Raw genomic sequence first — 12325 nt, 5'->3', positions numbered from 1 at the left:
CAAGGTGGCCGAGGACAACTGAGGCTTTGAGGAGAGTGACGCTGCAGCGATCACCGAAGAGTGCGGTTGAAGGTGTGCCGACAGCAAGAGTGGATCCCCCTCCATTTGCCTATAATTGGTGCCGAGGCGCCAATTGACAGCCTGGGCCGAGTGGGGCTTAAACCACCCCTTTTTGGCCAAGGCAACAACGTCCTTCTGCATCGGGATCCTTATTCTAGGACCCGTCTCCTGTTGTTCGACCTCTGGTTGAGGAAGCCCCAAGTATTCTGCCAAACCTGCGAGCCGTTCATGGAATGCCTTGGCTGACGACGGCCTGTTGGGGTCTTCCTTCACGTCTGTGTCCCCCCGGGTGTCCGGCTGGTCCGGAGAAGGTGGAGGAGTGCTCAGCGCTAATTTCTTTGGTGTGGAGACCAGAGGCTGCAGCAGAGGCTGGTTGGAACCACCTGAACTGTGCGAGGCAGGGGAGCCGGAATCGAAGAAGCTGGTGAGGGCAGCAGGGGCTGCACTGGGGCCTGCGGCACTGGAGCCAAAGAAGGAATGACTATAGGCGCAGGCGGAGGGGCTGGAGGGAGCATGTCCCTGATCACATCCCAGAGGATGGCCCCCATCTGAGAAGATCGCATGAGTGTGAGGAACTTTTCAAAGAACCTGTCCTCACAGGCCGGTGGGGTGGCAGGGGATGTTGACGGGGTAGCAGGCGGCTGCTTGGGCTGGTGCATACTCTGTCTAGCTGGCTGCGATGCTGATGTGATAAGCTGTAGGCCACGTACCTGGTTGACACCAGTCCCACCTTGTAACTCGCTCTCCCACCTGCTCCGTTCCAAGGGGTGGTATCGGACGAGCGGCCATCTTGTCTGGCGCGGCAGCCATCTTGTCGAGCTGCGTGCCACGTGCCATAGTCGTGGTGCTTGGCTCACTGGGCCTGGCCTCCTCCAGGACCCTTGGCGGTGGAGCATGAGACCTACCCTGCACCTCAGGACGGGTCCTGGTAGGTGTGTTGCTCTCGGCAGTATCGCTGGTAGTGCTGCGTGCAGGCGCCCCCTCAGACATCTGGCCGGTACTAAGGCGTAGCCCTCAGGTGTACACCCGGTCAAAGAACCTTGCGGTCTCCGGAAGGATCTAATGACCCCTTAGCCTGGGGGCCACTAGCTAATATAGCCTTGATACCCGTGCTGGTGCGAGAACCTGAAAGGTTCCTTCCGCTCGGGAGCTTTCTTGGGAAGGAGTCACCCTTGCGCGGTGTGATTGGGAAAAAAAGCGGCCCTCCTTTGGGCCTCGACTTATGTCTGGCAAAGTTCTTCTAGTCCTCTGGAGGCTACTTCTCGAAGAGCTCCCTCCACCGAGCTAACCTGTTCTTCAGAGCATGCGGTGTAAGCACGTTGCACGCGGGTCAACCCTCTCAGCCGTGGTCGGGGCCAAGGCAGCGGAGGCAAAGACCGTGGGGATCGGACCTAGGGAAGAGCCCCTTGCAGGCTGGACACCTGCTGAAGCCCGCTGACATCGACATGCACCCGGGACAGCGTGGCGCCAGAGGACTGAGTACCTGATTTGATCAAAAGAAGGCAAAAAGACAGAAGAAAGTATCCGGGGAATAATGCGTGTTCTTACAAGGCCGAAGCCAAACCCAGGAGTGCTGGTGAATTCGGCCCGTTCCTCTCAACGCGGAAAAGGGGACTGAGGAGTGGCGCCGGTGTGCGGAGTTGGGGGGAGTGCATTATGCCATGTTGGTGGCTAAAAGGTGATAAACAAGATTTCAGAAGGAGTACCGCAATAGATTACTTAGTAATTTCAAACTCTTTGGCTGAATTAACCTCATGCTGTAGGATCATTGAAACATATCTAAGTGATCATTGTATTCTGGAGTGTCTGCTGGTGAGTAGTACCCCAATGTATGAAACTAGCCCAGCATTGGTACTATTGGAGATTGATCGAAAGGCACTCTCTATTAGGTGGAATGTGAATTTATATAGGAAGCTGAACTTCTTAGTTAACAGAGATTTATTAGAGGTTAATGTGGAATCACTGTCTAACGACGATCTCCTGTTTTGGGAAAGGAAAAATGCTAGAATGATATGTGGCCATCTCAATACTTTGGCTAAAGAACACACAGTAGCTAGCATACATGATCATACGAAAAGAGATAATGTTGAAATAGCTCGAAGGAAAACACAAAAGAATAGTGAACTTCGTAAATTGCTGAAAGAATCTGATAACATAGTAGGTTATGCAAGTAAGAAAAAGAAAATCCTTGCTAACTATAGGAATGATGTCAAATATATTAAAATTCATAGTTCCATTGAAACTAATCAAAGGATGATCCAGAACCTTGTTGGAAAGAATTCGAGGGAAATTTGGGCGACACTGAAGGATCCCTTACTGCATGGCAAACCAGATCTGTGTTCAGGAGTAAGTGGAGAAGTCTGGTCCAAAATTTATGATGCAAAATATGCTCTGCCTGTGAAATTCCGTGGCCTAACTTCTCCTGATTTAGTTGGTAATCTTCCCTCTACTTGCCCCTGGGGATTGAGTGACATCATTGAGATAATTGCAAAGTTAAAATATTCCAAAGCTGCTGGGCCTGATGGTATTCCTCCATGTGTTATCAAGGATGATCCCAACTTATGGGCAAAAATCATCCTAAGGAGGCTGGATTGTGTATTTAAATTAAAGTCAATCCCTGAGTCATGGGTATCTGCGATTGTAATTCCATTACATAAAAAAGGTCCTCTGAATGATCCAGCCAACTTCAGACCCATAGCCCTCATTGACACCTTTGCAAAAATCTTTTCAGCACTAATTCTGAAGGATCTAAATGAGTTTATCTCGAAACAGGAAATCCTTTCGAGGTTTCAGACTGGTTTTCGTAAAGGTATGGGTACACAGCTAAATGCAACGCTGTTAGCTCACATATTGAAAATTTCCACAGTGAAGGATCATGGGCCAGTATATATGGCGCTAGTAGATATATCAGGAGCCTTTGACTCTGTGATTAGACAACTGTTGTGGCTAAGGATGCAGGATATGCAAATTCCGTTGCACCTGATAGCAATGATTATCATGCTTCATACGAACACAAGCTACAGGATCAAGCTGGATAAAGAAGGATCTTTGACCCCATCAATTAGTACATATATAGGGGTGAAACAGGGTTGTAACCTTGCTGCAACCCTGTTTAACTTATATTTGTCTGAAATTGCTTCTATATGGTCAACGTGTAATTCTTTTGCGCTTAAAATAGGGGACCTTTGCCTAGATTGGCTAGCGTTCGCTGATGACTTGGTAATGTTTGACGTTACACCCTTTGGGCTTCAACACAAACTAGCTTGTCTTAGTGATTTTTGTGAGAAACGTAATTTACAATTAAACCCTAATAAGTCTCATATCCTGGTATTCTCAAACAGAAGAAAATTGGTAAGATACCAGTGGAAAATAAATGGTAATCTGATTCCTCGTGCCTTAGGCATGATTTATTTGGGTTATAACTTGAATAACTCCGACTCATGTGCTAAATGGAATAGAGAAATTTCTATTAAAGCAATGCCCTTGATTGCACAAATGAAACTAATCTACCTAAGAATTTGTAAATATTCTATAATTCCATTATTAGAATTTTATAAACTTAAAGTTGAAGCAATTATCTTATATGGCTTGGACTTGTGTTATGTTGAAATTGGTCCCACATTAAATAAAATACAAGGGAAAATTTGGAAGACGGTTCTACACTTGCCTATGTCACTTCCGAATTCTATCATCATTCATGAAATAGGTCTATCTTCCTTGGCTACCAAACACCTATGGAGAAAGCTTGTGTCTTATGCTAAAATCCTGGAGCCTTTACCAAACTCACTATATGAAGACCTTCTACACATGATAAAAAAAGGCAAACCTGTGTCAGTGGCGATTGAAGGTCAAAGGTGCGATAAAGAGCTTGTAAAAATAGGAATGGTAAGCGACGACCTTATAAATCGTCCTCAGATTGTAAAGCTCAAACTCATACAACTTGATTGGGCAACTAACTCAGATAAAATTGGGGGATATCTTCTATATAAGGAGTATGCAAAATATCGGCATAAACAGTCATGTCTACCAATATATCTGAAATTGTGTCCTTGTCAGAAGATGCGCACTATGTACATGAGATTTAAATTTAATTTAATTCCAACACTAGAGCGAACTAAAAATTGGCTAAATTGTTCTGTTTTGGTAAATGGGGGTTGCAGATTTTGCGATAACTCGCAAAAAGAAACGCTGAAGCATCTTGTTTTACAATGTGCATATTTTGAAAAATCACGACAAAACAGTCTGTTAAAATATCAAAGCTCAACACCTGTATACCAAAGTGAAATGCTGTGGTCTCAATGTATGTGGGGCTATCGAATGTCATTGATTATTGACTTAACACAGTTGTTGTTTATTATTGAGAAGAGTTTATCGCTTAAAAACTCCTTGTGAAACTGGTGTGGGGAACAAGTCATGTGATCTTCAAGCCAAATCAAAATCAAGTTCAAGTCATATAATTGTTGTCAATTTACTACAAAAGGAGTAGTGTGTATTGATGTAAATGATTATGTCTAAATTCAGGCTTTTTATGTGATTTTAGATTTGATGGTATCGAGTGTTTATAATGATATTTTATGTGCTTTCATTGTTAATAGGTGCTGTTAAGTCATATCAGCTTTAAAGACTAAAAGTTATGACAATATACTGGAGTTTTATGGTATTCTGCTATTTTTAGGTACAATGCACTGAAATGTAGTATTTTAATGTATTGTTCCAAGTTTTGTAATTAAGGAATTAATTTTAGGAAAATGTTGTAAAGATATTGGTATCGAAAAACAACAAATAAAAATAAAAAAAAAAAAAAAAGAAGGAGTCTTTACCCTGATGGTTCTTTATGAAAACCCATGAATCAGGCTCAAAAGGATGACCCAGCTTCTCTGGTTCTCTCACTAAAGCCTGCTGGACCGTAGAGATCTGTTCAGTGACTTGTCCATATGCGAGCCACAGGACACTCCACTAATGGCCGGACGATTAATCACGGACACAGGGCTGGTTGAGTCCAACAATCTAAGGGAGAAAGGTTCAGATGATGGTCTTTCCTGCTTACAGAAGATGAATTCGAGAGTCTCAGGCACTTGGCTTTGGTTACACTTGTTCCCGTGGCAGCAGTCTTACAGCCTGTCTCAAAGACATAATTTTTCCTTGGCTCCCATGGGCAACCTCCTGATTGGTCCCTGGACCTTGCCACTTATTCCAAACGACCAGCCCCAACATCGGAAAAGACCTGCACAGGCTAGTGCTGTCCAGTCATCGACAGCCACTTAACCCACATCTGACCAGCAAAAGGCATCCACTTTAAGAAATGTGGATACAGACCAGGCAGTCCTAACCCCATTTTCAATCAGTTCTAGTCATAGAAAGCACTTGCCAGGAACCATAAAACCGGTGGTACTGAGCCGGGGGCAGTGTGCCGTGGACCCCCGGTTAATCCCAACATTCTATGTGCCAAAACATGGCCTTGTCGAATTACTAACGTAGATACTCCTGTCCCGTTAAGGGAATTGAGGGGTGTCAGTCCCACAGTGCCGTCAGCACACTCATTCCCTCGCTTAGTTGCAGAGATCCATCTAAATATACTGAAAAAGTGGGATCTAAACTAGGATGGAAATTGGCAGCACAAGGTCGTCGGTCTAGTACACTTAAGAACAGGCTATGATAGGCGAGTTCTCCCTTAGAGCAGTGCCAGGATGTGACAACCAGAGTGGACCACTTTAGGCGAGGGACTAGTCAAATGCAAGTGGCAACCACCAATCCCTACATCAGCCGCCTGAAAAAACACACTTTAGATTCCTCACTCCAAAGAAGGGCTGGAAGGCATGGTCTAGGCACGCTGAGTGAGGACCACCCAAGTTAGGGACGAGCCAATCCCATGTCACACATCAGGGCTGAAGGCCATCTCAAGGGGCGGAGCATGGCAGAGGAGGAGGAAGAGGAGCCGCCCAAAAGGCTGGGGTCAGAAGGTGTCGGGCAGCTTCATGATGAGGCCTGTGGGGGGGCCCTCGAGATGGGGAATTAGGAGACCTACAGGGTTGGGATGAGAAAGATCCTGAGAGCTGGGAGAACAAGCCAGAAAACTGGTTAGTGTGGTCAGAGAAGTAGAGCTGGAAGCAAAAGGGTATTTGGGGGAAAGGGCTAAGGAGTTGGTGGTGAAGTGAAGGCGGGTAGAAACATGAAGGAGCATGTGGTAGAAGGAAGTGGAGATGAATACTAGAGAAACATCAATAGTTTAATAATAGACATCTGGAGAAGAAAGGGAATATTGTTAAGGAGCATGACGATTTTACATAGGAAGAAAGGTTGGTGGACCAGAAAGCCCAAAGAGATATATCTTGCAGGAGCAGAGGAACAAGCACTTGGTTATGAGCTATGTAGGGACAGGAGAAATGTAGTAGAGAAGGCGAGAGAGAATGACCTAGTACAGAGACTTTAGGAACAACACTGGAGGATAAATGACAGTGGGGAAAGGGTGATTGGATCAGATGACGAGAGAATCCAGGCACGGAAATGGAGAGGTGCAGTGAGAGGCTCAATGACAACCCTGCCAAGACACTAGAGAATCCTCCTTTCTTCCTGTGGCGCCGATCCTTGATAGTAGACCCACTCCTCATGTCCCCAGTTGCAGAGTCTGCTTATAGGATCCAGCATGAAGCCGACTCTGGGGAGGAGAGTGTCCCTCATCGAAGCCAGGAGACTGTTGCGGGAATCCCTTTAACCCAAAGCTTCTGACCTCCCACATGTGGGAGAAACCCCAAGAAGACCATAGAAGAAGGGTGCAGGAATCCCTTAAACTGGACAGTATTTATTTATTTTTGTCATTTGGGTAGTGCACCAAACCCAAAGGCATCAGGAGGAGAGAGACTCCCAGCCCCCAAGAACACTGTAAAAGAAGGGTTCAGTAATCCCTTAAACCCAGCACTGACAACCATGGAGAAGAGATCCAGGAAGACAAGACAAGAAGGGTGTGGGTACCCCTTAACCTAAGATTATGAACATTTGGATTATTGTTAACTTGTCAGGTTTGACTCTACTCGTGGAGAACCGGAAGAAAGTATTGTTTGGATACTATTTAACTTCCCAGCGATCCCTTTCGTTTTAAGATGTCCTTAGTCACTATATTCTAACAACTTCGGTTAAGTTCAAACCCTCCCTGTTAATTATTTTTGCCTTTTTATTATTTTGGCCTTAATTTATACGCAGACCCTAAGAAATGTTTTGTTAATCACATTCTTGTGATGGGCCATTTGTGTGTCGCTCAGTGACAATGGGCAAAGGTGGGGACCTGCAAGGCTTTCAAAGTTGGTATGGTGTGCTCGAAGAGGTTTTACAAATCAGAGAAAATTCTTGCTCAACAACTCTGTAGTAAAGAACAGTTGGTGCCAGGTGCAGCCCATTACAATCCAAGGACTGCCTTGACACACATCCACAGGCCCAGTTGCTAGTGGTAGAAGTAAAAATGTTATGGGCAAAGGGCCCACAAGTTCAGCAAGGAGGCAACATATTTGGACAGTGTGGAAAGTGGTAAAGTAGAGCTCATCTTTGCCAAGCAGATGCAGATGTTGTAGCTGGGCACAACCGGAAACTCTGAAAAGAGCTGGCAGATGTTACAGAATACTTGCCTCAGGAGAAACGGGCCCATTTTATCTTGGGCCTCCATGATGCTAAAAAGGTGACGAAGGATTTGGTTGAGATGACCCTCCATAACTCTGATAAACATCTAGAGATATGAATTGAGGCAGAAATAAAAAAGTAAGCATTGCTGAGGGCTACCAAACTGTATCAAGCAAAGGAAAGGTGCTATGTTCATTCTTTGACTTGTTGGACCTCTTCCTTCCATATTCTCATGAGGAGGTTGCTAAGAAAAATACCTACAGCATCCTCACAACAAAAGTCCTTGGTGGTGCTTAGAGAACAGCTCGTGTCTCCCAACCAGCCCAAACAGGAAAGGTCAGTTATTATTTGGGAGATTTTGTGGCTTTCAGGAGAGCCAGAGCAAGCTGCATGATTGCTTACTTAGCGAGCCGAGAAGGAGAGAACATGAGCTCACCTCCAAAGGATTTTTTCCATGCCAAGATAAAACAGCGAGTGCTTGCTCTGTACTCGCCAGGCCTCAATGAGGGAGGATATGCGAGCACTCTTAGGCCTCAGCCTCCATTGCCTTCAACCAATGTGTACTGTGTGCTAGAAAGCTTCAATGTTTTGGAGCAGGTCAGAAAATTAATCCTGGATGGATAATAGAAAGGACATGCAAGGTATGGTTCCATATTGAGGTTTTTCAAAATTTGATGGAATTAGGAATTTCATTTTCAGAATGATTTAAACCCTGTGAGGGACCGCCTCCTGGATTCTCACTGCAACCAGTGACAGTCCCCTGCCTGACATTGCTAGTGGATGGTGGGTTCACTGGGGGTTGGGGGAGGGGTGTGGAGGTGATGCAGGGGGAGGCATGTGCCTCCAGGAGCATTGTGATGTGGAACACTGGGCTGGTTGAGGAAGAACCCCGGCTAGCCCCACAATTCCACCTTCGGAGGACAGGGGCTCACCACATGGGGCTAAGGAAGTATGCTTTAAGAGACTAATTGTTTAGGAAACATACTGATCCTCTGGGTGATCTGCGGTATGCTCTAGTCGCACACCCTGCATCCAGCAGAGTTTAAAATATCTGCTACATTAGGATGATGTGGAGCAGGGAAGAGAAGAGCTGAGGTAGCTATGATAAGGAAGGGGAAATAAAGCGGGAGAGAGTCTCAGACTCAGAGCATGAGAGAGTGACCCCTGACCCCACCCCCTCATGTTCCTGGGAAGCAAAAGAAACAAGAGGGTGGGTGAAGAGAGACCCAGGGTATTTGAAAGAGACAGGCACAGGACCCTGCGGATAAAAAGGGGGCCCTGTACTGTGTCTAAGGAGGAGGAGATGATAAAAGAAGTTAAGCAGGTGGTGGTGGGAATGATCTAGAAGAAGGAGGTGGTGAGTGAGGCTAGTAGGAGGGGACAAGAGGAATTCTGTAGAAGGTTGTGAGAAGAGTGGAGGTGTTAAAAGAAGCTAGAGATGGTGATGAGGGGAGCCAAGTAAGAAATTATGAAGAGGCAGGCATTTAGGAGTGAGTGAGTGATGAAGACAAGAGCCCCCCACCCCTGAATGGTTACTCTGTCATGAGATATTTTACTAAAACCTAGGAAGATTGCAATGTCTCTGTTTCCATGAGGACTATAACTTATAACTGGGTTGCAGCCAGTTTCCCATGTTTGTACACTGCTACCGACTGCAAATAGATCTGTCGTTCACCTGTATTGTGCAGCAACTTTCCAAAGTATCCAAGCTATCCTCAACCTTGCGTTTTCCAGTAGCTACACAAGAGCCCTTGCACACCTTGGGTAATTTGCCACATGCTTGCTGGGTTTAGTGAACGGCCACCATCTCACACTGGATGAGCTGTGTTAGAAATAAGACGAAAAGTGGGGCTACAGAGGTTCTCTGATGTGAACATTGTGAATTATCATGCTACAACATGATGCTTAATTTACCATTTAAATATTTAGGCGTTTTTACATGGTTTCAGAGATTTGTCTTATGATATTTTGAATTAAGGTATTGTGTCTGAAAATCTCATAGCATGATGGTGGCGAAACCTAAAAGAAAACTTAAATTGGATACAATCTTTATTAGTTGCAACCCAAATCAGATGATGGTGCCTTCGGCGAATGATGTTTGTATGCGTGCTTACGTTTGCATTGATGGTAAAGCTCCATAACCTGTTTCTACGATTTCCAATAGTGTCATCAGTGGTGTTGGTGAGTTGGACCTTGGGAGAAGCACGAAGGGCAAAACTGATTCTGAAACAAATCAGAGCCCCAGAACACTGGACAAACCTTATGCAGACTGCCCATTTCTGTTGCTGGATGTGCGAGACCGTGATGCTTATGAGCAGTGCCACCTTATTGGAGGTAAGTAAATGGATCAATTACCCATATCACATATCACATGTCACTGCATGCCATTTACACAACAGGAAATCGTAATACAAAAATCAGTGTGCAGCTGATGCAGGAGCTTTGTTAGGAATGAGAACAGTTCCCTTACCAAAATGATCTTTAGGTATGTGAAAGTCTGTCATGTATTTCTCCATAATGGGATTTTAATTGATATTCATGAAAAAATATATTTGCTAGTGTGAAATAACTGAAATATCTGTTTTTACAACAAACATTTTTGGGTGTGTTGTCGGAAGGCAGTGAACAATAAGCTGAGTAGTATTGTATACAATACATTTCTATGAAAACCACCATGTACCTGAATGAGCCACGCTGCACTAGGTTTTGTGTGGAATACAAATTTGGCCGTAGGCTTTATTATTTACAAATTACTAAATTAACTAACTCAAGGTGTTTTATTTTGGGCATCTCGCGGTCAAGGAGCGAGATGCCCTCCACCGGTCAGTTCCATCTTCCAGAGCTCCTCTTTGTTCCCAAACAGTGTCTTTCCACTATCCATGAGCTCTGTTGCCATGTCCCATTTTGCGTCTGCAAGCGGGACGTTTGCTTCTTCAGTCTTTTACTATCACCTTATATACTCCTACGTCCCGTCCCCTTTCCTCCATACTTATGGGACATCTCTCCGTCCTGTGGGACGGGACCGGAGCACTTTGTAAAAAGCATTTAAAAAAAAACATTTTCAAAAATTTGTCCTTCCTCTCTTTCTGCGCGGGGCCCGGCACGCGGCTGTAATCCCGCCCACCTTGGCTCCGCCCCACGCATCGCCCATCAGTCCTTTTCTCCGCTCATTCGGGTTGGACGCACTTGCATCCTCAGAAGTTTTTCTTCCCTTTTTCCTCTCTGGCTCTCGCTAGCGATCGTGTAATAGTCTGTCTATGTCGCTCAAACTTGACTTCCCAGACTGCTCATCGTGTCACCATCATTTCGCGAGGGCGGATCCCCATCCTCTTTGCTTAGAGTGCTTGGGTCCGGATCACCGTTGGGATTCCTGTTTATACTGCGACTCCCTTTCGGTCCGGGCACTTCAACGTTGGTTGGAGCGGTGGGAGGAGGAGTTCCGACGAACTCCTCCTTTACATTTTCAGGCGTTCATCGACGAGAAGAAAAAACGCCCGGTAAGTTCTTTACTTTTCAGAGCACCTTTCCAGGTTCCTCTCGGGCCAGGGGGGCGTTGATCGCTCAGTCACCGGGGTTCGCCCTGAGGTGCCAGTTGGGCCTAATAATTATACCAGAGTTTTCTCTGAGGGTCTCCGTAAGGGGCCTGTGGATACCAGAGCACGCTCCGTGGCCCCTCCTATGGGGGCTGTTTGTGGACCCAGTTCTACTGAGTCGTGGGGTACCGGAGCTAGCTCTGAGGCCTCTCTATCGGCTTCCCTCAAAAATAAGACCGGGGTGCGCCCCAAAGCCTTGGGTGGGCTTGCTGTCACCGTACAGATGTTCGAAGCCCGCGCAGATAAGGCTTTTACCGGACCCGGGTCCAAGGTCCCTCGTCCAGAAGCTAAAGCTACCAACAGTTCTGAGAGGCCTTGTCGGTGAAAGCTGTTTCTCACCGTTCCCGCTCTTGCGGCGACACCAGACCTGTTGAGGGGGCAAAGAAGCAAAGTTCTTCTTTTACCGGCAGTGCCAAGGTCCTTCCTTCGAAGGCTAATTTGGCAGCTGGTATGTCACAAAAACATTCCAGGCCTCACAGTACCGGCTCTGCCGAAGTCCCTTATGTTAAGGCTAAATTTAAGACCCCTGATCCATCGACAGGGACCCCTGCCTCACTTCCTCACGTGCCGCAGTTCACCTCAGATGAGGACAAAATGGCGCCCGTTCCCGCCATGACCGCGGCGGCCATTTTGGGTGCTACCCCTACAACTACACCATCGGCCTCAGGTGTAGGGCTTGGTCCCTTGGGTGAAAAGGAGTCCCTTGTGCGCATCCTTATCGGCCAGTTTACGACTGGAACGCTCGGATGCCTCTTCCACACAATGTTTCGTTGCCTGCAGTGTCGGCCCCTTTGTTTTATGTGGATATGTCGGTGGAGGGGCCAGTGTGGCGCCCTTCCCCGTTACGTCCCTATATTGGTCTACCTCATGAGAGGCGTCCTCAGGTTCCGAAACAGTCCCCGGAGGACGTTTTTTTTGGTAAATTTCAGACGCTCATGCGTACCGACCCCATGAGGCAGTATTTCAAAGGGCTTTTTAGGGAGATGTGTCCGCCCGCGCCTCCGGCTCCACCCGTTCCTCCGGTGGTTCCGCCCGCGCCTCCCTTGCCTACGGTGCCTTCCCCG

At 46.5% G+C, this 12325-nt stretch overlaps 1 protein-coding gene across 2 annotated transcripts in view; it reads left to right on the top strand.

Moving 5' to 3' along the window:
- The window catches only part of CEP41 (centrosomal protein 41), a 562782-nt gene that overhangs the window by 413661 nt on the left and 136796 nt on the right, over positions 1-12325 (top strand). For both annotated transcript variants that reach the window (XM_069629612.1, XM_069629613.1), the window contains exon 7: positions 9833-10002. In XM_069629612.1, coding sequence (XP_069485713.1) covers positions 9833-10002 — 170 coding nt within the window. The remainder of the gene's footprint in view (positions 1-9832; positions 10003-12325) is intronic.

This window comes from Ambystoma mexicanum, chromosome 12, assembly GCF_040938575.1.
Source record: "Ambystoma mexicanum isolate Mex_15411 chromosome 12, UKY_AmexF1_1, whole genome shotgun sequence".
NCBI classification, from domain to species: domain Eukaryota; kingdom Metazoa; phylum Chordata; class Amphibia; order Caudata; family Ambystomatidae; genus Ambystoma; species Ambystoma mexicanum.
This window is presented reverse-complemented; position numbering and strand designations above follow the sequence as displayed.